Source organism: Sander vitreus, chromosome 6 (genome assembly GCF_031162955.1).
Source record: "Sander vitreus isolate 19-12246 chromosome 6, sanVit1, whole genome shotgun sequence".
Classification (NCBI taxonomy): Eukaryota; Metazoa; Chordata; class Actinopteri; order Perciformes; family Percidae; genus Sander; species Sander vitreus.
The window spans coordinates 22,501,644-22,527,702 of NC_135860.1; the positions used below are offsets into that span (position 1 = coordinate 22,501,644).

Below are 26,059 nucleotides of genomic sequence, written 5' to 3' on the forward strand. Positions count from 1 at the left end.
TTTTAGGTCTCCATAGGCCTAGAAACCATTTGTATGCTAATAAGTATGACAGCAGTAATGACTTGCAATAAACCACAATCAGTCTTTGCTATTTGTCCTGAAACCACTTGTTAGACTCAAATCTCCTTGTGGGAAGTGTATCGGCATCGAGCATTGGTGATGTAATAACCCTTCTCCTTTCTTGTCTCTCTGCAGTGTGTGAAAGTGTTGTATTTGCGTTTTAGCTTTGTACTCTGTTGGGAAATTGAACGTTCTTTTACGGTGTCAAGTAAAGTCAGTCTAATTTATTTGGGCCAAAATTACAATTTTATCTTAGAGGTCTTAAAAAACGAAACAATATAACCTCCACCCTCAGACCCTTCGGATAGGGAAAAGGGACAAACCTCAAGAAGAAAAGCAGAGGAAGGATTAATCCCTCCTCCAGGATGGACAGACATATAGGTGTCATATGTATAGAACAGAAGTAGTAGTGAAAAACAAAATGATCGGTGAACTTTCCACGGTTCCAGTCGAAAAGTGTTTTAGCCATGATAGCGGTCGGTCAGTCCACCTCTTTAATCCAGACTGAAATATCAACAATTGGATGGATTGCAAATACATTTTGTACAGACATTCACGTTCTCCAGAGGATGAATCTAAATTACTTCGGTAACTTTTCCACGAGGTTGACATTTGTGGTTTTGAATGAAATGTCTAAGCAACTGTCATTTGCCATTAAATGTGGTACAGACATTTATGTTTGTCTCAGTAAAGTTTTAACCAAATGATACCTGCAAAACTAATGACATTATCAGCCTCTTTCCAATCAGCAAGTGTTAGCATGCTAACACGCTAACCTAAATTGGTAACCATGAACATGGTAAACTTGCATTGTCATTGTCAGCATGTTGGTGTTAGCATTTAGCATGGTTTTAGGCTCTAATCTCTGTCTGCAACATTTGTTCCTCTTGAGTTATGTATCATACATTATAAAGGTCAGCACTCTGAGCACATGTAATTTATAGAATGTTGCTTGATATGCAATCATACATACTCTTCAACATAAAAGGAGCTTAATTCAATTCATATAACAATATCAAAAGAAACACAACACAGTTAATCACATAAGTGTTAATAAATACCAGCCATACATGGCAGCTAATTTGAGCAGTAATTAGATTTGATACATGTCTGTGAAATATTTCCTGAAATGAGAGCAGTGAGACAGAAAGAGTAGGGCATGGATGGAGTATGTAGCCTGTCTTATTCCAATGAGAGGAGCCTGCTGCGTGCAGCTCTCCCTTCAAGGGCCTGAAAAAGATCAATGAGGAAGAATCGCAGTGGGACTGGACTACAAATTGAGCAGCCTTTAATCACCTCACACAGTTCACAGCGGTGTGAAAGTTCCCGTCATGAAAAGGTTTAATCACTAGCCAAGCTGAATAGAGTCAACTTGCTGCTAATAAAGGGCACGCAGGGCCTAAGGGAACACATGTACACAGGCGTGCATTTGCTAATGCACCTAGGCACACACGCACACACACACACGCACACACACGCACACACACACACACACACACACACACACACACACACACGCCCTTGTATTTGTGCATTCACATAATCTTTAGCATACATGCACACACAGGACTTTAATATCATCCACTTATGGCTGCTGACTACTCATAATTACCTCCAGTTATTAAAACTCAGAGTCAGTCTTTCATGAAAATGTTATCTAAAGTCCTTAATTTGGGGAGTTTGTTAGCACACAGAGTAGCTCACTGGTAAGAGGCAATCTTCAATTTTTCAGCCAACTCAAGCGTTTCACTGACGAATGATAATTACCTAACCCCAACAGTCAATGGCTGCCAGGCTACTCAGGGAGTGAGAACTGAGATCAGTGTCAGTGTTCTTAATGGTCAGAGGGTCAATTGGTCACTGTTCAGTCAACGGTTAAATGAATATATGTGTTTGGAATACTTCCCTATGGATTACTGTGTATATATGGTGCCCTTTACCTGCATAGGATTTTATTCATCATAAACAATCTAGTATTTTGCAATAAAAACAATTCTCAAATGAGATTTTTCAAGGAGCAATCACGATAACAAGAAGAGAAAATCCTTAGGGCACCGGAAAGTTAATAAAGAAGTTGTGTAGTAAGAGACCTTATTAGTGCAAACCTTTCATGATGCTTCCCAGGAAACCCATATAGCTGACCCAGGTGCCGCTGAGAATGTGACCTTGGTGTGATGGTAAACGGGTAATAAATCCAGCGGCCGCAGGGACACAGTGTGTAGTTTGTGGACAGCCGGGTCAATGAGGAGGCGAGCTATGAATCCAACTTGCACCTGTCTGTCTTTCTCCCTTGTCCCCTCCATAAAATGAATTGAAGTAATGGTGCTCCAGCGGCCTGGCGAGATACGAAGCACGTTATTCAGGACGTTACAGTAATCGCAGCTCACCTTGCCATATGGCACACCCTCTGTCTCCCTCAGTTCCTTGTTAATCACCACTCTTTACTAATGACTAAAGTAAATGTGTTATGAAGATAATCTGTAAAAAAGAAAAAATACCCTGAAGCAGAGAATCATTTGTATATCAAAGATAAAATGCAATTAAAATAATGCAGCAGTGGTGTATGAAAAGATAGCGTACCCTATGAACATTGACTGATGAGGACAGACAATCTGCTACAGCACATCGAGATATTAACTGGTTCAGGATTGAGATGAAACCTCGCTCTGTCACACAGATATGTGGCAGGTCAAACAAACAGCTCTCTCCATCTGACTGTTATTAACCTCTGGCTCACACTGCTTAGAGGAAGTGCCTGCCAGCCTGTTAGACTTATTGGCAATAAAAGTCAAATTCAATCAGAATTTAAAGGAAACATGAGGGCTAAAGGCTCATTCATCCACGTTGACCACATGTTGGTCGTCACTGACAGAAACAGTGGGTGGTAGACTCCAGTATTTACAAGTAAGGTCCATTATTTCTCCAGGTAAATTGATTTTCATTGTATAGATGTTTTAAATAATTAATGGTTTGCTGTTAAAGTGTTAAAGTCCCTTCAGAGGCCTCCAAGAAAATGTTTCAGCTGAAGGCTACAGGCGGTTACATATCTTAGCTGTGGATTTATCGCTGTGGTTTTACACAGTAGGTTGGTTTAATTTCAGGTCAGGCTTATTCTCACTACTCCATGCCTGCAAATCACTGCATCCCTGTGGAGCCAGAAATCTGCACTCACAGACCCTCAGTGTAGTGGAGCAGCAGTGAGATAGTCAAACTGAAGATATAGTGGATCTCTGTCGCCATCTAGAGAAACATGTACCCCTAACTGAGTTTTAGGACTTGAGTGCGCCGCAAAATCCGAGTTCCGAGTACAAATGGAACCCACTAACCCACTAAACTCAGCACCTGACCGATTTTGTCTTTGTGGAATGTAGTTTACAGTGATTCAGACTAATATAAATATATTTGATTAACATTAGCAGGTAGCATCACTGCGAGTCACATCAAACGGTTTATTGGGATATGATCGTTTAAAATAAGGAAATAAAAACACTGATTTCTAAAATATAGCTGGTGTATGTTGGTGGTGGAAGTCAATGAGTGGGCCGTACTTGTTACCGCTCTCCTCCGGCGCGCTGAGGGAACAGAATCAAACACACCCAGTGGAGTCATGTGGTTGGTCATGAGGAAGTAAACAGGGAAGAGAAGATCTAAACAGGCAAGTTTCTTTTCTTTCTACAATCTAGGACTATTAAAATAATATGTCGGGCTATATAAATTAAATTAGCAAGACGTAAACGAGTTAGTTTACCCCGATTCGTTTGCATCTTTTCATGTGCTGTCTGCAGCATCAAGGCGAACGGTAATCAAAGTAGCTAGCAGACTATATGCTAAGGTTAGCATGCCCATAATAATAACTAGCTAACGTCACACTCCTCAAATTCTTCCATTCAACGTTTAACAACCAGTCTATTAACAGCTAAATGAGTGCTTGCAATGGGTGTTTATGTGTATTCAAGAAACATGGGAATTTCGAAACCTATGGGTGCTGAAATTTTACCAACACAGACATTATAGGACTAACGTTAGAATTTGTCAAAAATTATTGCACTGCATTAGAGTAATTTAAATGCTTGTCGCACTTTATTTCCGGTGAGAAACCCTCCATTCTCCCGCAAAGTACTCTGATAATAGTACTATACATTTGCTAGGTAATACTAATGTAATAAGCTACCTAAACCACTTGGGAGAATGCTCTTTTAATTTGCCTCTGTCAGGAGGAGTCATAAGCAGAACCAGTCTAGATGATGCCAGGCATTCATTGTCTTGCTCAAGGACACTTCAGCAGGGCGGATGACAAAAATAAAAACTGCATCAAAAAGTCGTTGAACTACCTGTTGTTTTCTTTCTTTTTTTTCTTCCAGCTGGAGTATTCAAGCAGTCAGTCAAAAGCAAAGAGGTCAAGGGGTGGCTGTTTTGTGCATCCTCCTCTTGCTCCAGCCGCTATGGTGGACTTCCTGGCGGAGAACAACCTGTGTGGCCAGGCCATCCTCAGGATAGTTTCTAGAGGAAATGCCATCATTGCAGAGCTCTTGCGCCTCTCTGACTTCATCCCTGCCGTTTTCAGGCTCAAGGACAAAAGCGAGCAGCAGAAATACGGAGACATTATTTGTGATTTCAGCTACTTTAAGGTATGGATTTCATCAGGGCAGCTGTTCTAAGACATGTTTGGCCTTGGGCAATTAGTTATAGTCTCACCCTAGGGCCAAAGCTTAACATACAAGCTACATTAAAACCTATTTACATATATATTTTGTAGACTTTGGGAAACTGGGCTACTGTAGGTTTTTCCTAGAGCTCAGGACAAAAACAGTTTAGCTCTGAAAATAACTGCCTTCTTATTGGAACAGCTCTTCAATCCTGTCCCCTTTATTAGGAGTGGTGTGTACCTTTTTTTTAATTGGGACACAAGTATAGATTGAGTATCAATTGGACTTGTTGTAAGATGTTGCTTCTTCGCCAGGGTCCGGAGTATTACGAGGGGAAGCTGGAAGCCAAGCCTGAGCTTCAAGACCTGGATGAAGAGTTTCGAGAGAACAACATTGAGATTCTGTCGAGGTTCTATCTGGCATTTGAGAGTGTCCACAAATATATAGTGGATCTTAACAGGTAAGACAGGACTGGGCTATTTAGTTTTTTCTTTTTCCAGTTCACAATAAGTTCAGTAAATTTAAGTAGTAAAAGTTCTTCAGAAAAGGATAACATGTTTTGAGCTGTCCTATACCCACACACCCTTCCTCTTCATCGCCATTTTAAACCACAAAACATGATGAAGACTATATTACAAGTTGGTATTATATTATTCTCTCCTCTCTTCAGATATTTGGATGACCTAAATGAGGGTGTTTATATACAGCAGACTCTGGAGACAGTGCTTCTAAATGAGGATGGGAAACAGCTTTTAGTAAGTAACAGAAATGGATATCAGTTTTAATGTTGTAACATTACAGGAGCATTCTAACATAACATCTTCTAAATATCTGTTTGTGATGAGTTCGTATCAGAATGAATTGGCTGTGTCACTGATTTGCTGATTGATTGATTTATTTTCATCAGTTACACATTAAAACTAACCAAAAAGACACCACTGAAGTTGATTGTGTCTGTTTTTTCCACCACCCAGTGCGAGGCTCTCTACCTTTATGGAGTCATGTTGCTGGTTATTGACCAAAAGATTGAAGGGGAGGTCAGAGAGAGGATGCTTGTTTCCTACTATAGATACAGGTGCGCTTGTGACTCACGCACCCACACACATTCACAACATTCTCTCGCTGGCTCGCACGCTCAATATGCTCAATGCACTTCTTAGGCAGAGAGCTCGCTCACAGCTAAATTGAGTCACGTTACTTGACTCATACGTGCATCCTTAAAATATTAGACAGAGTGTACATTATAGGTGGTGTACCTAATCTCTTTTTATCCCTCTCCTTCTCAGTTGCAATATCATCCCTTTATGTAAATATGCTTGAAATGTGATATAGTAAAAATGTGGATGCACTTATTTTATTCTTCACTGCTTTTACATTGTACCAGACATTATTTCACATCAATACATTAGTTTCTATAGAAACATAACTCTAACAGGTTCATATTTGAATGACATATGAAACTCTCAGCTTGTCAGTTACATTAACAGCAATGCCAGGTGTGCAGATAATACAAACAGAAGCATGCTGAGTTGAACTCAATTTGAACATTTTAATTCATTATGGCTAAATTATTTAATAATCAAGTTATGCTTTACCAGTGATACTAAGAGATAACATGCAACTTTTGTCCTCACTTGACTCAGTCTTTAAATTGTCTCCCATTATTTTATTGTTTCACATTTTCTTCAGTGCTGCCCGTTCATCAGCCGACTCCAACCTGGATGACATCTGCAAGCTCCTGCGCAGTACGGGCTACTCCAGTCAGCCTGGAGCCAAACGGCCAGCCAACTACCCAGAGAGCTACTTCCAGAGAGTTCCCATCAGTGCCCCCTTCATCAGCATGGTTCATGGGAGGCTGCGCTCGGACGACATATACAACCAAGTGAGAAACATTTGGTCGAACATCTTTTTGAACTTTTGATAAACCACTGATTAGAGTTGAGTTTTCCCTCGTTTAAATTTTATGAGACTTTTACAACTTGAGTGGACATAGATTGTGTCAAATGTCCTGGGCTGGAACTAAAAATCCCGTTTCTCTTCCTGTGCATCAGGTGTCTGCGTACCCTCTACCAGAGCATCGTAGCACAGCGCTGGCTAACCAGGCAGCCATGCTGTATGTCTGCCTCTACTTCAGCCCCTCTATACTGCACACCCAGCAGGCCAAGATGAGGGAGATAGTGGACAAGTACTTCCCTGACAACTGGGTAAGACATTTGTTGTATGGTGAGATTGTTCACTGGTCGTCCTGTAGGCTTAATCTGCACCAATTGCGTCATGGCAGTAGATGAGAGCTGAATGTAAACAACTTCATGAAATGTTTTGGCATTCACTGTGATATGTTTTGGCATTCACTAAGTTTTCTATCTCGCTTCATCTCAGTTTTTTATTGTGAATATACTGAAGTGCCTGTGTGTGTCTGTCTGCAGGTTATCAGTATCTACATGGGGATTACAGTGAACCTGGTGGAGGCCTGGGAACCATACAAAGCTGCCAAGACTGCACTCAACTACACCCTTGACTCTGCTAACATCAAAGAGCAGGTACTTAAAAGAAAACTGTACCGGCTTCATTGTCACACAGACCTCAGCATTGCCAATGTGTCTTTCAGTGTGGCACCCTATTGTATGCAGGTACAGATGACTGCATCTAAAGAATTTGCAAGTCATCCAAGGCGACTGTACAGAATCTCAACTGATACACAAGGTTATTAATCTAATCAGTCAGTTAGAAGGCATTTGTAAACTTGTCTTGAAAAGTTTGGTAAAAGATAGTGAATGTACACAAGCTCAAATTGACGTACGGGTACTAACAAAGATGTGCAGTTCATAGTCATGAAAAACTGCAGCCATAGCAGGGGGTGGCAACTGAATAATCCTTGTTTAGTGGGTCATCTGCAGACATTGCCATGCTTCCTAAAGCCAAGGCCACTTGTAGGAGCGAATGAATGATTTAGTTATCGTCCAAGATGAAAGATACTTTTAACCATATACCCCCCCAACCAACACCACCACCATCACTGTATGTTTAGGCCACGCGATATGCAGCTAGAACAGAGAGCCTGAGGCCTCAGGTGCAGCAGCTGCTGAAGGAAGGTTTCCTCAGGGAGGAGATCATCCTGGACAACATTCCCAAACTACTCAACTGTCTGAGGGACTGCAATGTTGCTATCCGCTGGCTGATGCTGCACTCCGCAGAGTCAGGTGAGAATACTGGGCAGATTTTTCCTTTTAGAACACAGGTGGAATACATAATGTCTTTTGTAATGCTTTAAATTACTTCAGAATAATTGTAAATGGGCAAGGTCAACGAAGAGTAAGAAATTGATGTTTGTTTTTTTCTTTAAGTAGCCTGACCCTCATTTTTGCCTGCTCTGTGTAAGCTTTATGCATTTATAGAAAAATAGCAAAGACAACTAAAGTATTGGCCATGAGATACACAATGTGACTATCGCTTAGCTGTTGTTTCAGGACAGGACAGTGCCGTTTGTTGTGTGTAGGGGGTGCGTCTGTAGGTGCGGTGCTGTACATAGCACTAAAACGCTCAATGGTGTTTTAAGCCCCCAACGTCTCCTTCCAGGCAGCGCTGCGACCGTTGACTTCAAGGCACCTAACCCTGACCTTAACCCTAACCCTAACCCTGACCATAACCATGGCCTAATCCTAGTGCCTTCCAGGCAGCGCTGCCTGGAAGGAGACGTTGGGGGCTTAAAACACGATAAACCACTAAAACGGAGACGGGGAGAGCGATAAACAGACAGGCAGACTGCTTTTGACAGAGAATCGTTTTAAATTCACACCTTATGAGTGCTCTAATTAATACATGTATTGCAAAATAGCTTATATATCGTGATTTATTAAGAGAAACCAAGCAATCAGACATTCAGCACCCCCATATAGCCCGAATGGAAGGATCCTTTGTTTCATAATCACATTTTCCCACCACTGCGATGATTCGACTGTCGATACAGGCTCCTTAGATCGGATCGCCGATTAGTCAATTATTCGGGATCACCCCTAATAAAAATAGGTCTTTCATTTGCAATGAACTCAAATGAGTTATTTTCTTACAGCCTACGATCCCAACAACAAGCGACTGCGTCAAATCAAAGACCAAGTTCTCAACGACTCCAAGTACAACCCCAAGATCCTGTTCCAGCTGCTGCTAGACACTGCTCAGTTTGAGTTCACACTCAAAGAGGTGAGAGTGTCTCTTCAATACTAGATAATGTGAATGAAAACATGGAAAAACAAGGAGCCAATTTTCATTAATACATACATGGGAGATGGTAAACAAAGGAGGATGGACTCTGGGTTGTTAAGTTGCTTTCAAACATATTGGTCTCTTCCCTTTTTTGAGCTGGAGTGAAAGTGTGAAATGAATGGCAGAATAATCCATGATCCAGCCAACTGTGTTTCTCATTAGGTGTGTCCGCTCTGTTGTCTATTAGCATAGACAGCATATGGCTATCCAGTCTGTCATTTGGAGAGGACACAAATGTAATGTTCTCATTACACGTCTCATCTGACTAATCCCTCCACATTGACTCAGCGGCTGTGCTGTCCCTCTTCCAGATGTTCAAGCAGATGCTGTCAGAGAAGCAGATCAAATGGGAGAGCTTTAAGAAGGAGGGATCAGAGAGAATGACTGAGCTGGCCGAAGTTTTCTCTGGCGTCAAACCTCTTACCAGGGTGGAGAAAAATGGTGAGTTACACTGTGAGCGTGGACAAGGTGAAAGGATTACACACACACACACACACACACACAGCAATGCAGGGGTGACTGTCTCATGCTTTGAATGTCATGGATTATTTCAGTGGAACACAAATGCTTAAATGAGTTTGAGCTTGAAGCTGTTCAGAGAAAAATGTCGAGGCAGAGAAGAAACATAGTGGAAAAATGAATGAAGGACACACATGCAGGGAGAGGCGGATTAAATTCACATCAGTCATACTTACTTCTGTCATTGCGACTGTAGCTCGAGTAGCAGAGACCCCTTTTCCTTAACCATCACTTGTGAAAACTACTTTGATAACATTCTTTCTCCTCACAGAGAACTTACAGGCCTGGTTCCGAGAAATCTCAAAGCAGATTGAGTCTTTGAACTATGAGGACTCCACAGCTGCTGGGAGGAAGACAGTTCAGCTCATACAGGCTCTTGTTGAGGTGAGCAAGATAAAGACATTTCATCCTGGCTTCACATTTTCACATTCAACTGACAGTGCTGGTCATTAAAGGTCCCATGGCATGAAAATTTCACTTTGAGTTTTTTTAACATTAAAATGCGTTCCCCCAGCCTACCTATGGTCCCCCAGTGGCTAGAAATGGCGATAGGCGTAAACCGAACCCTGGGTATCCTGCTCTGCCTTTGAGAAAATGAAAGCTCAGATGGGCCAATCTGGAATCTGCTCCTTATGAACTCATAAGGAGGAAGGTTACCTCCCCTTTCTCTGCTTTGCCCACTCAGAGAATTTGGCCCGAAATGAGAGAAAGAGAGAGACATCATGGCTTTCAAACGAGCAAAGTGGCAGTTGGTCAAGGCCACACCCCCACCCTCCACCTTGCCCCCCCCTCTCTCCTCCTCAATAGCTACAGACACAGAAATGGCACATACTAAGGAAAGCTCATTGTGGGACTGGCTCTAGTGGCTGTAATTCTGCACCAAGGCTGAATTTCGGGAAAGAGACTTAAGATACAGTATTAGGGGACCACTAAGGCCTATATAAAAGAGACTTCAGATACAGTATTAGGGGACCACTAAGGCCTATATAAAAGAGACTTCAGATACAGTATTAGGGGACCACTAAGGCCTATATAAAAGAGACTTCAGATACAGTATTAGGGGACCACTACGGCCTATATAAAAGAGACTTCAGATACAGTATTAGGGGACCACTAAGGCCTATATAAAAGCATCCAAAGAGCACCATGTCATGGGACCTTTAAGATTTGATTATCTAAAACTTCATTGGCGTCTTTAGACCTTATAATTTGATAACATTAGACGAATAATGTTGTACTATTTAGTTTGATTGCCTTAGCTTCATGCGTATAACTAAAAAGCGAATCCAATAACAATGTATGCAAACGGTAGCAGAACAAAGAGACAAAAATAATTGCCATGAAATGCATATAAATAGAGACTCATAGAAATGTCTCATTGGCTCAGTGGGTTGTAATGCCCTCATCTGCTCCTGTCTGTCCTGCCACGGTCTGTTGTAAAAATAAGAAATGGATTTTCACAAAAATTGCTTATGTCGTTGATAACTGTTTACACAATTAGCTAGTTCATTGGTTCGGTCTTCTGAGCCAGCAGCAAATGATCCTCATGAGCCAGAAATTGAATGAACGCCAGTGGAGAATGAGACTGCCAAGCGAGTGCCTACAATCCTTGGATACAGATATGTGAATGTGGTGTCGTTTGTTTGGTCATCAGGTCCAGGAGTTTCACCAGTTGGAGTCTAACCTACAGGTCTGCCAGTTCTTGGCTGACACCAGGAAGTTTCTGCACCAAATGATCCGCACCATCAACATCAAAGAAGAAGTCCTCATTACTATGCAGATAGTTGGAGACCTGTCGTACGCATGGCAGATAATTGACAGGTACTAACTTACCGATAAACATTAAAGCCATACAATAAATACTGGTAAAGAAGATGGTAAAGCAAACACAAATAAACTGAAAATGAATCTTTGATAACGCAGTCGCTACACAGTTCAGTTGAAAGACATATTTATCATTTTCTGGCATATTTTGATTTTCACTGTAATTCACATTATTTTCTGTTAGAAGCGCCACAATAACATGGCGATAGTAACAGATGTTTCTTTCACATTGTCAGCCAAAGACAGGGAGACACTCTGCCAGCCTTTTTTATAGGGGTGTGCAAAAAAATCGATTCACATTTGTATCGCGATTCAAGCTCTACCGATTCAAAGTCGATTCATAGAATTCCAAAAATTGATTCATATTTTAATGGGGTGTATACTATTGTCCTGAAATGAGTTTAGCTGCTCGCCATTCCCATAGATGGCGCTGCATCAAATTCACACTGACGCCTGGGCTCTCTTGTTATAATCAAAAGAAGAACGAGTGCAGCAGAAGTAGCTTAGTCGGCGTAAACAATGGCAAACCTCACAGAAAGAATTATTCAACCTGCTCCATCCTCATTGAAGGTGAGAGTTTGGGCACATTTCGGCTTTTATAACCTCGAGGGGAAGACTGAACTTGATAGGAATCGTGCTACATGCAGGCTTTGCAAAGCGAAAGTTAAGTATTTTGGAAACACCACAAACTTGAGAACTCACATGGTACGCCATCACCCAGAGATTAACATTAAAGACGTGGACGAACAACAACCTAAAGGACCTAACATGCCAGTCAACCAACGCACTCTCTTTCAATGCTCTAAACTCCCACCCAACTCTGAACGAAAAGCTCTTTTTATTTAACAGTTTTATTTTATACTTGAATTAAATGTATTTGAAAGCTGGCCAAAGCTCGGCACTTTGCAGTTTTTAGTTGCAAAAGTTTTTATTATTGTATGAAGACATATAAAGTAATATCAAACTACATTTAAGTTGTGTTTCTTTTCTTTTAAATTGTATGTCTACTGAAATCACATGGGAAAAGTAACTACATTTACATACTGTGAATGGTTTTTTGAATCGAAAATTGATTTTGAATCGAATCTTGAGCCTAAAAATCGATATTGAATCGAATCGTGACATTTTCTGAATCGTGCACCCCTACTTTTTTATATTAACCACCAAAAGACCACATTGCTGCAGTTGTCTTGACTTATTTAGCTTAGCTGTGTTTAGTTTTTGTCTGTACAGCAGAATTCACCTGTTCTTTCGGGCTTACGTTTTATTCTGCAGCTTCACATTAATGATGCAGGAGAGCATCAGAGTCAACCCATCCATGGTCACCAAACTGAGAGCTACATTTCTGAAGGTGAGGACTAGGCGCAAATGAAAAAGAATAATAACAATTGGAAAATGATTCCCATAACTTTAAGAATTCTTTTGTGTTTGTGTGTGAGCAGCTGGCATCTGCATTGGACCTTCCGTTGCTGCGAATCAACCAGGCCAACAGCGCAGACCTGCTGAGTGTTTCACAGTTCTACTCTGGAGAGTTGGTGGCTTATGTCAGAAAGGTACACTATATTAAAGTCAAGTTTTCACCTGTGATCTTATAAAGTCATTTAGCAGAGGGGACGTCCGTGTTTGACATTTCCTGTGGCACTCACAAATGAACGCGGTTTCCAAAATGGTTTCACAACTTTAACAAATGAGCCCTGCATGCTGTAAATTATTGTTCAGTAGCCGCAGTAAACACCTGCAGTCACGATTAATGTTTCTCCAACCATCTGTTTGGCAAATTTACCCCAAAACAGCCACTTAGTGGATGTGTACCTAGAGCTGCTCTCTTACCTTCTGGTTTCATCAGCCACATGCCATGTTACTTTATGTTAGAGGATTTGCTCCCACTAGCTGCACACAAGATTTTTCATCCACAGCATTGTTCACAACATTTGCGTTTGTAGACTAATCTCGACTCTTCTGTCTTAACAAAAAACCCTTCAAGGTATTAGAGATGAAAAGAGTATTTATATTCTTGTTTGCAGGTGCTGCAGATCATCCCAGAGAGTATGTTCACCTCTCTGGCCAAGATCATCAAGCTTCAGATCCATGACATCATGGAGGTGCCCACGCGGCTAGATAAGGACAAGCTAAAGGACTACTCCCAGCTCGGGGCTCGCTATGAAGTAAAACAACTGTTCAATTCACAATGTGCATGTAGCTCCTGGAGTGTTGTTCAGAATGTCATTGAAGTAATGAAAATAATCCTTTGATAATATATGACATGAAAAGCAGAAATAGAGGCCTCAAGTTGTTCTGTTTTGATGTCAACTCATCTATTATATTTGATTCGGAGGTAATCATACTAGCTGGCATTTCTGAACATTTTTAACTCATTTACAGCTTTTGATGCAATTACAAATTCGAAAAGAAGGCTTTTTTTGAAAGAATTTAGAAATGTTGTCAAATGTCTTGAAATCCAACGTGATTAATATACTTTTGACAAGAATTTCAATTTTAACCTTTAAACAAAACAGCCTGGCAAATGTCTTTTGTATGTAGTTCAAGTACAATGTCTGCTGGCACTCATCGCTCTTTATGCAAATTAATGTAGACTATTCTGTCTTTAGCGTGTCCTAATACTTTGACATTGGAATGATTTAATTTGAGGTTCACTGGATTCTGTCTGTCATTTGTGTGCCTAAATATCCTTCTTCTTCATGTGTTAACAGGTGGCTAAACTCACCCATGACATCTCCATTTTCACTGAGGGGATCCTGATGATGAAGACCACTCTTGTTGGGATCATTAAGGTAAAGTTTCCTACTTTAGCATGATGATAGAATATTAAATCTTTGTTCCAACATGCAGGCAGGAATATGGTGTGTCTTCATCAGCCACAGTGCAGTTGAAGAATAAGTTACTTTACTAACGCACTGTGACGCTTTAGGTGGATCCTAAGCAGCTTCTGGAGGATGGCATCAGGAAGGAGCTGGTGAAGAGGGTGGCTTATGCTCTGCACAAGGGATTGATCTTCAACCCCAAGGCTAAGGTCCGACTACAGATCGGCTATCTGCCGATCGCTGAATATTTGTATCTTTATATTTTACAGTGCAAAACAATAACCAATTTACAATTACAGGTTTTGCCCGGGATACAACTTAAAAAATGTTTTTACTTTTATTGTAATGTATTTAAAAAAAAAAAAAAAATTAAAAAAAAGTGAACTGACGTACATGTCGTCTCGCCCTGTGAGAATCAAGGATAACAGCAGTGAGAACTTTAAAGATGAGACTAAACAAGAATCTTCCACTCTCTCAGCCTAGTGAGCTGATGCCCAAGTTGAAGGAGATGGCGGCCACCATGGATGGGTTCTACAGGTCGTTTGAGTACATCCAGGACTACGTCAGCATTTACGGCCTTAAAATCTGGCAGGAGGAGGTGTCCCGTATCATCAACTACAATGTCGAACAGGAATGCAACAGCTTCCTCAGGGCCAAGGTCAGGCTCAACACAGTCACATGCTTTTTACAGTTTCTGATCACATCCCTGAATAGTGCACCGACATCAGTTTGTCCCTCTGTAATCAATAAGAAATGCTCTGGTTGTTTGTCTATTTGTCAGTAACGGGAGTTGATTGATCGTTTTTTTTTTCCTTGCTTCCAATCAGATCCAGGACTGGCAGAGTGTGCACCAGTCCACCCACATCCCTATCCCAAAGTTTCCCTCTGTGGATGAGTCTGCCACCTTCATCGGTCGTCTCTGCAGAGAGATCCTCCGGATCACTGATCCCAAGTATGTCTCCTCAAATATAACAGTGGAACTGCTTTGGTCATATCTGTAGATGCTGAATCATGCAGTCTTTACAAGCTCCCTAGTCTGGATCAACGGAAGTACATTTCCAGGATAATTGCTTGACATCCGTCACGTGGCTCACGCGCCGGATGTCCCTCACCTTCCACTCTCTGCGTGTTGCTCTTCGCTTCGGGAATTAACAACAAACTTCGAGCTAGAAAGCTACATGCTGAAAATGGCACGTTTTTGAAGAACATTTGGTTCGTGCAGTAAGGCAGGCCTGCTTGGTTATTTCGGAGAATAATTGTAAAGATTTGCAAGGAATGTGTTTACGGCATTTACTATCTAACTGGGACGTTTTGGGATCGATTGGTGGGGATTTGCTATGGACAAAATACACACTGCGATACATTGGTAAGAGCAAATTACGTTTAAACATGTATCCTGCTAACTTAAATAGCTTACGTTACTGTATTGTGTGAACAGTTAACCAAGTTACTATTTTATGTGGTGTTTTCTTTTGCGTTGTGCCAATGTTCCACCAAGTTCCTTCCCGAGAATATTCTGCAGAGCCACAGTTGCTGCGTACGGAACTTAGCGCCGGCCAAGACTATTGTGATTTGTTTAAAGAAATGCAAACAACCCAGAGTGTTTTTTTCTCATAGCCCAGAATGTATGTGTGGTGTAGCCAGACCTTACTCCACAGCACAGTGGAGATCTGAGTCTGGGGTCTGGCAATGCGAGACTATAAGCTCCCTGACAAACATTGGTCCTTTCCACAGGGTAACGTGCTACATCGACCAGTTAAACACCTGGTACGACCTGAGGAGCCACCAGGAGGTTACCAACAACAGGCTGTTCTCTGAGATCCAGAACACCCTGGGTACATTTGGCCTCAATGGACTAGACCGCCTGCTCTGCTTCATGATTGTCAAGGAACTTCAGGTAATTAGCATATAAACAAGTCTCAAACAAAGCTACCATAAGGCTCTAATTGGTGACAAAAAAATAAATGAATTCAGGTCTATAAGGGCTTTTATGGTATATTTAATGCTCATAGTAGGCATACCGGAATATATTTGCGCGGTTAGCAACCTGTTTCTCCCATCAGAACTTCCTGATATTGATTCAGAGGACCATCCTGAAGGACAAAGCTGTGGTGGATGTTTTCAAAGCCATGCTCGGGGCTGTCAACCCAGTCCAGGGTATTGTGGGTAGGTATCAATTTAGGAAATCCTACAATCTGCCAGGACCTTTTTATTCCTTATTGATTTTTCTTTTGTGTAACAGGTAATGCCAGCAAAGTGTACGCGAATGCTGTGGCCAAAACCCAGAAGATGTGGGGTGCATACCTGGAGGCCATCATGAAGGTACTGGTCCATGATATTCTCTAATGTTGTGAATAGAAAAAATGTATTGATAAATTGAAACTGATGTTCCGGGGATGTGCATTCTGTGAAGATAAAACATGAGTGCAAAAACCTTTAATGCATTTTTAATAAACCCCTCCATTCTGTATTTTTATGCCACTAAATCACATCTGCCAATGCCAATAAAGACATGATACTGTGAAAAATAATGTTAAATAAATGTTTGTTGTAGGTTGGTCAGATGCAGATTCTCAGACAGCAGATTGCTAATGAGCTGAACTACTCCTGCAAGTTTGACTCCAAACACCTGGGTGCTGCCCTGGAAAACATCAACAAGTCAGTCAAGTCTCACCACCTCTCTAATATATCTGTAATTGTGTAATTATTATCATAATGTTGAGGGGAAAGTATTGCTTTGTTTCAGTATCATAAAGAGATATGTCTTGTTTATATTTATTTAGACTCATGATACATACATATATATATATATATATATATATACATATATATATATATATATATATATATATATATATATATATATACATATATATATATATATATATATATATATATATATACACACATATATATATATATATATATATATATATATATATATACACACACATATATACACATATATATATACACACACACACACACACACACACACACACACACACACACACACACATATATATATATATATATATACACACACACATACATACACACACACACACACACACATATATATATATATATATATATATATATATATATATATACATACACATACATACACACACACACACACACACAATTATTAAAACAATTTTGCAATGTTTTTTGCTAGTATTAGTAGAATATATATATATATGACTTGATGTTAATGCTCTTGCTGATGAAGAAAATATGTGATGTGACTTTTCCTAATTAGAATTTAAGCACAATTACTAGTTGATACCTGATTATTGCTCTCATTTTAAATTTTCTTCTTCATCTACAAAACGTCAACTTTTTTTGTGCCCTTGCCAGGTCTCTGCTGGCAGACATTGAAGCTCACTACCAGGATCCATCCCTACCCTACCCTAAAGAGGACAACCCTCTTTTGTATGATATCACTGCCTACCTGGAGGCTGCTGGCATTCACAACCCACTCAACAAGGTCTGGAGAGTATGGCCGTTGCTTTCCACACAATGTGATCAGTGTTGACAAATAGATTTTCAGAAACTTCCACAAACTGAAGCTAGTTCTGTTTTGTGTGGTTATGCATTGCAAAACGCTCTGACCCTTTACACGTTTATGTTTCTCACAGATCTACATCACCACAAAGCGCCTTCCTTACTTCCCCATCATCAACTTCCTGTTTATTATCGCTCAGCTGCCCAAACTTCAGTACAACAAAAACCAAGGCAATTTATTTTATTTTTTTTCATTTGACTATATTACAGCTTTTATCGCACTGTTGTTGGTGAGTTATTAAGTTGTACAATTGTGAGTGCAATAGGTCACACCAGTGTTACCACATGGTAGAACATCCATTAATGGCTGCTTTATCTCTTACAGTTTGGATGTAGTTTTAACGGTCTTTGAATTTTTTGCCCCCAACGTCTCCTCCCAGGCAGCGCAGCAATGGTTATGTTTAGGGTCAAGGTTAGGGTTAGCTGCCTGGAAGGCGCCGTTGGAGGCAAAAAACGCCATCGAGCAGTTTTAACTGGGTAGGCTACTTACTGTACTGCACACATAGAGCATTATACTGGGAAATGAAGAAAGTCACTACCTGGACCAGGAAGGTTTAAGGATTGTAAGCACATCCGATTATTGTTATAATAGTGATAAATGACGTGGTGGCCAGTATGCTAGAGTTGGTATGTAAGGCTGCATCAACATGTAAATGACCGCACAACTGATGACTTGTGTTTTCCCAGGAATGACCTGCAGGAAAGCCACAGATCCAGTTGACTGGCCTCCGCTAGTGCTCGGCGTGCTCACCCTGCTCAAGCAGTTTCACTCAAGATACACACAACAGTTCTTGGCTCTCATTGGTCAGTTCATCCGCTCTATCATGGAGCAGTGCACAAGGTAAAAAAACAGACTTGACTACTTTGGAATAAAAATGTAATAGTTAGTTTTAAATAAATGTATTGTTTCTGTTTTTGTTTGCTTGATCTGAATACTTTTATGAAATGTATCCTGTTATGGCTTCATGTACTCACGTTTGAGTTTCCATTTGACCCTATCATAGTCAGAAGATCCCTGACATGCCTTCTGATGTGGTGGGAGCTCTGATGTTCTTGGAAGACTATGTGAAGTTCACAAAACTGTCACGCAAGGTAGGATAACTTTGAAATTAGTAAGTAGTAAGCTGCTAGTAAAAATAAGTAATAATTTACATTAACCAGGGGCTAGCTTTGATTTCTGATGATTCTATCTGGACATGTTTAGCAACTGTATTGTTATACAGTAAGATATAATACCTTTCAGCTGGAAGAAATGGTTAATCACACACAACATGCCCTGAATGAGACTATAGACATGTTTTAAGCACTATGTCTCCTATTTTTTATTATGTGTACTGTGGGATAATATGTTTATTATTCTCTTTTTTTTCTCTGTATTCTTAAGGTGGCAGAAGCCCATGTGCCCAGTTTCATTTTTGATGAGTTCAGAACAATAATGTGAAGATCTGGATGAAGCATTTCATCAGAAAAGTATGCTTTTGTTGCCACAGGCTTTTTTCACTGCAGACATTTTGACTTTTCATATTAGGAAAAGCATAGGTGTGTTACTAGTAACATTGACGTTTTCCAGTAAGCCTTGACATTGTGTCAGTGAGCCACCATGCACAATACCAAGACCCTGAAACTGAAGCAGCTAAATGGATTTCAGTCTTCATTCATTTTATTATTTACACCAGTGCTTCAATGTCTACCAAGAAAAAGCCTGTTGAATACTACTTACACAGTTTATTGACCATTAATGTTTAATGCACTAATAATAGATTGTATATAGATAGAAAATTGAAATAGCCTAATGCCGACTTTATGTATGATCAATTTGTGCCATTTCAAAATGAAATTCAGTAATAAATACGATGTATCATAATATGTTGTGTCGTTTCTCTTCAGTTGATCTTTTGGTCAAGGATTTTATTTTGAAAAAACAAACAAACCCGGAAGTCGGACCTTAAGCGATAACAAAGATTCTGTATAAGAGTTGTAGTGTTTCGCGGGTGATTTTGGTGTTTTCTTGTAACTTAGCTAGCTAATGTATTTCACATTTGGCTCTTATCTTCTTCATATCATTAGTAAAACAAACTGACACAGATTAAGACATTGCTACTTCACACTCGTACAATAGCTCCTCGATTAGCTAGCTAACGTTACACGTACCAGATCAGAAGCAGGTAACGTTAGCAAGCTAGGCTAACGTAAAATAGCCTAACTTTGGGTTGTTTGTAGTGGTCTCCCCAGAGGATCCAAGATATCCACCGTGATGTCTCTTAGCGCTGTTCACGGAACACTGTCGAGCCTGCGGTCATGTCAGACAGACATCGGGACGGGAATGGACATAGTGTCAGATGTGGCTATGGACCTGGTGGAAACTCAGGGTCAAGGTAAAGATTACAAGCACTCTCAATAACGTTATGATTTTTACCCTCAGTTGCTTTGCTGGTCTTGGTTCAATCTCCGTTTTATTCTTTGTGTCTAATTTAACGCTACAGAATACCAGGAATATTCTCACAATTCCCGGGTATGACGGTACTAGCTAATGATAGAAAATGTCTATTTCCAATAACTAAGTATATTTACTCAAGTAACGTTACAGTAAGTTGACGTTAGTTAACGTTACCTAACGTTAGCTAGCTACAATTTAGAGCTACGTTACTTGTACTTACTACTACTACGTTACTTGGGTATTTACATTTTATGCTACTCTACAGTATAAAAATAAGTTAAAAGTAGCGCCACCATAACCAACTAACGTTACATTTAAGTATCACTTGCATGTTAACCAATGAGCATGATCCATTAATATAATATTATACTTGCAAGGCACTTGCTGTACTTTTGATACGTCTGTTATTACTTAAGTTTTTTAACGCATGCAGGATTTGAATGCAAGACTTTTATATGACTAGAGCATGTTTATAGTGTGGTATTGCTACTTTGAAGTAGGTAAATGATCTGAATACATCATTCTGCGTGCTAATGTGTTACAGATGGAGAGGTGAACCCTGGCATCAAAGAGATGGAGGCCATGATCCTGGAGTGTGCCAAGCTGGACAGAGAGATTAACTACTTTGTTGACATTGTGCAACAAGTCACAGCAGAGGTAAGAGCAGCCTGGCATGGTCTAATCGCATAAGTGGAAAACACCCTTTCCCCCTTACTACATTTTTAAATTTAAATGTTTTTAATTTTTTTTTATTTATCCAGGTAAGTCGATTGAGAACATATTCTCATTTGCAACGATGACTTACATTCACACAGTTACACATTCATAGCTGAATGAAATGAACAGGTCAGCCTCAGGATGCATTACTGAGATAAGGGCTATACAAAAAGCACATATAGATGATTGATTTTTTTGGAGTGGCAAGTCTTAATGTCAAGGTGTTAGTCTTGAATGTCAGAGAAAACATTGAAGTTGACTTTAAATGTATAGGTCAAGGAAATAGTCTAACCTACTACCATTTCTGTAGAATACCATGCAGCAGCCAGAGGCCATGTTCAGCCTGTCTGCCAAAGTGAAGGAGAAGTTCACAGAGAGAATAAACGGGCTCTCTGACGCTGATCTGGAGAATCACAAGAAAGTAGTGGCCTTCAAGGACATCATCAAGAGCTCTCTCAACCAAGGTAAGGCCCAGGCAGATAGGAGAAATAATCTAAATTTGTGCACTGCTCGACTCAATGTATTCAGGATTTATAATAGACATTGATAATAGCTGTGCTTGTGGGACGGCTTCTCAGCCAAGGAGAGAGAGAGAAATCTTGGAATGTGTCCTTTTTTCAGTATAATTAGCTTAATTTTTAACACAACTCCCTTTGTTTACTGCTGAATAATTATATTTGCCTGTCACCCTGTAGAGTTAATTATCTGTTTTTTAATTGTTGTCCTTATTACACTCTTAATTTAAAAACGCAGCCACACTGAGACAATGCCATATTTTTAGGTTCTCCGATTTAGGTTCTCATGTGTGGGTGGGTGTGTTCGATGTCTGTGTGCACCTGTGTGAGCCGGTGAGATTTTTGTGTGCATGTAGGTAGTAGAGGTGTGAATCTTCACTGATCTCCCGATTCAATTACGATTATCATGTTTTTGATTCGATGCATCACGATGCGTCAAACACATTTTTCTATTAAAGCCATATAGGATATTTAATTCATAGCTTTTCAAGCTTCAAAAACAAAACATTCTTCAGTGCTCTAATACTAAATACATTGGATACATAAAACTACAGCACTGAGCACATGGCACTTCCTGAATGTGCAAAACATAACAGAATATGTAAACAGAAAGGTTGTTAGGCCTACATTAAATTGTAAACAGAAATAATCGATTATGGCCCGGCCGATTATCGATGCAGCATCGTCCATGTCCACGATTCGATGCATCGATAATTTGATTAATTTCAACACCTCTAGTAGGTAGGTATAATCTGTTGGTGTAATGTCTTAAGGATATGTGTGCTACTATAAATGTATGTGGCCGTGTGTCTTATGCCAACGTAAGAGTTTGGGAATGGTGGTAAAATGCCGCAACGTTAACTCTGAATGTATTACCACCTAAGTGGGACATGTTGCTGTATTCCATAAACATAGTCTCAGCCAAGTCCATTTCCTCGCCTGCTGGATTATCTCATGTCATGTTGTCGTCGATCCCGTTCATCATTGATCACTGTGACTGGACATTTGGGAGCTCACTGTATGTATGTTGTGTTTTCAGCCAACCAAGAGTCAGCAGAGAACACGGAGGAGCTCGATGAAGACATTGCAGTTACACAGAGCCAAGTCAACTTCACCTGCCCACTCACACAGGTAGCCTGCTGACGTGTTATTTTACTAATTTCCCATTGAATGCTTTTTTCTTATTTCCAAATGTTCCCCATCTTATTACATCTCCACCTAATTCCTGATAACATATTTAGTTTCAGTATCAGCAAAACATAGAAAGCCACCTTGATCCTTGATGATGTTTTAGCAGCTAAATTGTGTTTTATTTTTTTTGTCTGTGTGTTTCATTATATAACACACCACTGTGAACTTCTATTCAAGGTGGAAATGGTGAACCCGATGAAGAATAAGAAGTGCAACCACCACTATGATGAAGCAGCCATACTGGGCCTGATCAAAGCAAGACACAGCCAGAAAAAGAAATGCCGGTAAGACACTCTCCCTCGGAAAGCAGTTAGAAAGTTGAGTCAGGTTTCGCAGCAGTAAACAATTGGCGAGCTGGCGTGGGACCAGCAGTGTGCCTTAAATTACATTTTCTTTATTACACTGCTTTGATGTTGGAATGAAATTAAATGTGGCAGCTCCTAAAGGAACACTGATGAAATCCCAGTGCCGGCCTATGCTTTTGTTAGACACCTGCCTATTGTCTTGAGTCTTGACTCAGGTCACTGTGCACACTATACACACACACATCATAGCAGCAATGCTCAAAGGACTTTCCTTATTGTGATTAGGTGTATAACTTTGTTGTGCCTGTCGGTATCAGTGCAAGATTTTTTATTTATTTTTATTTTTTTTAACTTGTGCTTGCTCACGTTTTTGTTGTTGTTGCATATTCTATTTGTGTCTTTAGCTCCGTTCAAACATGTTAAAAGTTTCCTCGTCTTTCTCTGTCATCTAGCTGTCCTGTGGTGGGCTGTGGGAATACAGATGTGAAACAGTCCGATCTGATTCAGGACGCAATGCTGAGAAGAAAGATCCAGAGCCAAAAGAGAAACGGCAACCGGACGTAGTATTTATTTATTTTTTTAAACGTTTTTATTTGCAGAACCATCGATCATAAACCTGTGTCATCGTGTTTATGTGTTGACGATGAACGGCTTATGTTATTGGCAGTAATTTTGAGTTGTTTTCATAGGTACTCGGTTGTAACTAGCCGTTGGGAAAATGTGCTTTTTATTCCGAGATTTATACCTAAGTAAAACTGAATTACAATTTAAGAAGTGATGACTTGTTTGTATTTCAGCTGGAGCATTTTTTGCATACTCCAGTATTGTTGAATGTAAATAAAAGGCGCAGACTTTTCATAAATGTATGACCAAACTTGTATTTGTAATTGGGAGTATGGGTAGATAGTTTTTCCTCATTATCTTTGCATGATGCAGTAATCTGACAGAACCACAAGAGAGCAGTGTCTGCATGAGGACACAGGATTTATGTTAAGGATTTAATTTCTCATCTCTTGGTTTATACATATTTATATTTTTTAGTTTAGGATTATTAGTAGAGTTGTGACCACTACTTGTGTAGTGCTCATTTGAGTCTTTCTTTAGGTTAGTTATTGGAAATGTTGGAATCTTAACTTGTGATCCTCCTTTTTAAAATAAGACAACTTCTTCTAATTGTGGATACCTGAAGTAGCACACTGGTGATACTAAATTAATTTCCTCAAAATACAGATTTGTGAATGAGCCATAAACGAACTAGTCTTATACATCTGTGGGAATGCACTTTGCACTTATGTGATGAAATCTCTGCCTTCCTGCATGCTATGCTCCTTGTGAATGGTCTTTGTTCCAAAGAGAAACAAACAAAGCCTGTGTTGAGATCAAACTAGGTGAAGCTAATCTTTTAATAATCTTGCATCAGGCACTTTCAAAAATCTCTAATTACTCTTCCCCTCCTAAGAGTGCGTCACGCAGCACTAAGAGCATTTCGCCAATAAAGATATTAACTGGCAACAAATGATCTAGACTGGTGACTCATGCAATTCTCCACTCTACTTCATTTTGAATTAGCATTCTGCAAATCTAATCTTGTTTACTGCACAACATGTGAAGTCACAGGTAATTTCACAACAACGGTTCAATTTGTGGGAAGGAAGTGCACCCAAACACGCATCAGCATTGCATTCACCATATCACAGGCAGAGCCATTAAGCTGTTTCTTTGGAGGGAGGCAGAGCTGTAAATATCCTCAGAAATTCAATCATAACGTTGTATAGACATACAGTGCTGAGATAGATGTTTGCTTTCTTCTGGTTATGTTTGATCTGGAATTCACATTCGTCTGTTCAAAAGCTCCAAGCAGTAGACGTAATGGCTGACTGAGACACTTTAAGCCTCAATGTCTGGCTTGTCCAAGGAGGATTTTACCTTTTGGCAGGAAGTGAACATAGTCTCACTTCCTGGCACAGACAGAGACAGAGAGAGACAGAGAGACAGAGAGAGAGAGAGAGAGAGAGAGAGAGAGAATATTCTGGTGTTTGAGTCAGGTGTCTAAACATGATCTCTCCCTCTGAAGTGAATGGAACAATTGCCTTCAGTTGTTTAAAGACTGCAATTCATACCAGAACTTTGAAGAAAGTTTTGTGAAAAGTGCACAAACAAAACATTGTTCAACACTACTGTACTTGATGTAACTCTACTACTGTAGTTTCATGATTATTCTGTGTTGGGATTCCTGTGTTCCTACTCATAAATTGCAAACTTGGAATGTGCATTTTCACAAACGTTTTTTGACAGTCACAGTATTGAAAGCACAGAGGTGAATAATACAATGAATGATGGTTGACTTACATTAACCTTAGCTTCAGGGTCCTGCTATTGTGCATGCTGGCTCACTGTCATTCTGTCATGGCTTACTGGGATATTGGTATAGAACACAGCCATTGTTAATGTTAATTAGTAACACCTGTGCTTTCCCTGCTATGACAAGTAAAAATGTCTGCTGAACAAAAAGGTCTTCTGTGAAGTTTAATTTAGGCAGAGTGCATTTCAGAGATGCTTAACCATCACTGTTTCGATATCCCTGCATGCATCAGTGATGTGTACATCTTTATTGGCAAAATGCTGCAAACTTAATATACACAAAGAACCATATGACATTATATAATCCGTTTGGATTTGATTGTATAAAGCTATGTCTGGTTGTTTAGAATGACGCAACCTTAAGTTCAATGGAATGCTGTTATTGACTAAAAATGTATGCCCTCAGTTTTGCAGCACATTTGATTTGATCAAATAAACCAACTTTGGTAGGTTAGTGTTTGAAAGAATGAAGAGAACTATAGTTAAAAGCATTTAGTCATGATTAGTAGTGTATCTCAAGTCTTTATGATGCTAACCCTTGAATTCCATCAAAAGTCTCTGTACAAATTGCCAAAGAGGTTTCACTTTTACACCTCATTTCAACATAGCACACCACTGTCTGAGTATGGAAATAATGAAATAATGAACTGGCATACTATGACCGACTATTTATCAAGCGTTGTTGTTGTACAAAGGACAAAATTTCATGAGAAAGTGGTCCAAACAGCCCATGTGGACTTCTCTCTCCTTACACTCTGGAGGTGTCTGCTCCTCTGTTCATGAAAGTTTGATGTTTGAATTTCCTTATTAACTTCTTTTATGGACTCACACC

General features: G+C 39.9%; 2 protein-coding genes across 2 annotated transcripts; both read left to right on the forward strand.

The window, feature by feature from the left end:
- Positions 1-3,612: 3,612 nt before the first annotated feature.
- Positions 3,613-19,565, forward strand: washc5 (WASH complex subunit 5). The gene is made up of 29 exons (XM_078253456.1): positions 3,613-3,715; positions 4,422-4,688; positions 5,021-5,166; positions 5,377-5,461; positions 5,681-5,781; positions 6,396-6,588; positions 6,758-6,910; positions 7,133-7,246; positions 7,735-7,906; positions 8,776-8,903; positions 9,278-9,407; positions 9,757-9,869; positions 11,140-11,306; positions 12,585-12,660; positions 12,752-12,862; positions 13,334-13,474; positions 14,021-14,101; positions 14,239-14,340; positions 14,610-14,789; positions 14,959-15,083; positions 15,866-16,028; positions 16,195-16,297; positions 16,374-16,453; positions 16,686-16,789; positions 17,495-17,624; positions 17,776-17,872; positions 18,389-18,542; positions 18,706-18,793; positions 19,086-19,565. Exons 2-29 carry the CDS (start codon positions 4,503-4,505, stop codon positions 19,140-19,142), a joined length of 3,480 nt encoding a protein of 1,159 aa, XP_078109582.1. The 5' UTR covers positions 3,613-3,715; positions 4,422-4,502; the 3' UTR covers positions 19,143-19,565.
- Positions 19,566-19,642: 77 nt separating this feature from the next.
- Positions 19,643-24,299, forward strand: nsmce2 (NSE2 SUMO ligase component of SMC5/6 complex). The gene is made up of 6 exons (XM_078253457.1): positions 19,643-20,076; positions 20,683-20,795; positions 21,166-21,319; positions 22,410-22,501; positions 22,739-22,845; positions 23,319-24,299. Exons 1-6 carry the CDS (start codon positions 19,956-19,958, stop codon positions 23,428-23,430), a joined length of 699 nt encoding a protein of 232 aa, XP_078109583.1. The 5' UTR covers positions 19,643-19,955; the 3' UTR covers positions 23,431-24,299.
- The last annotated feature ends 1,760 nt before the right edge of the window (positions 24,300-26,059 follow it).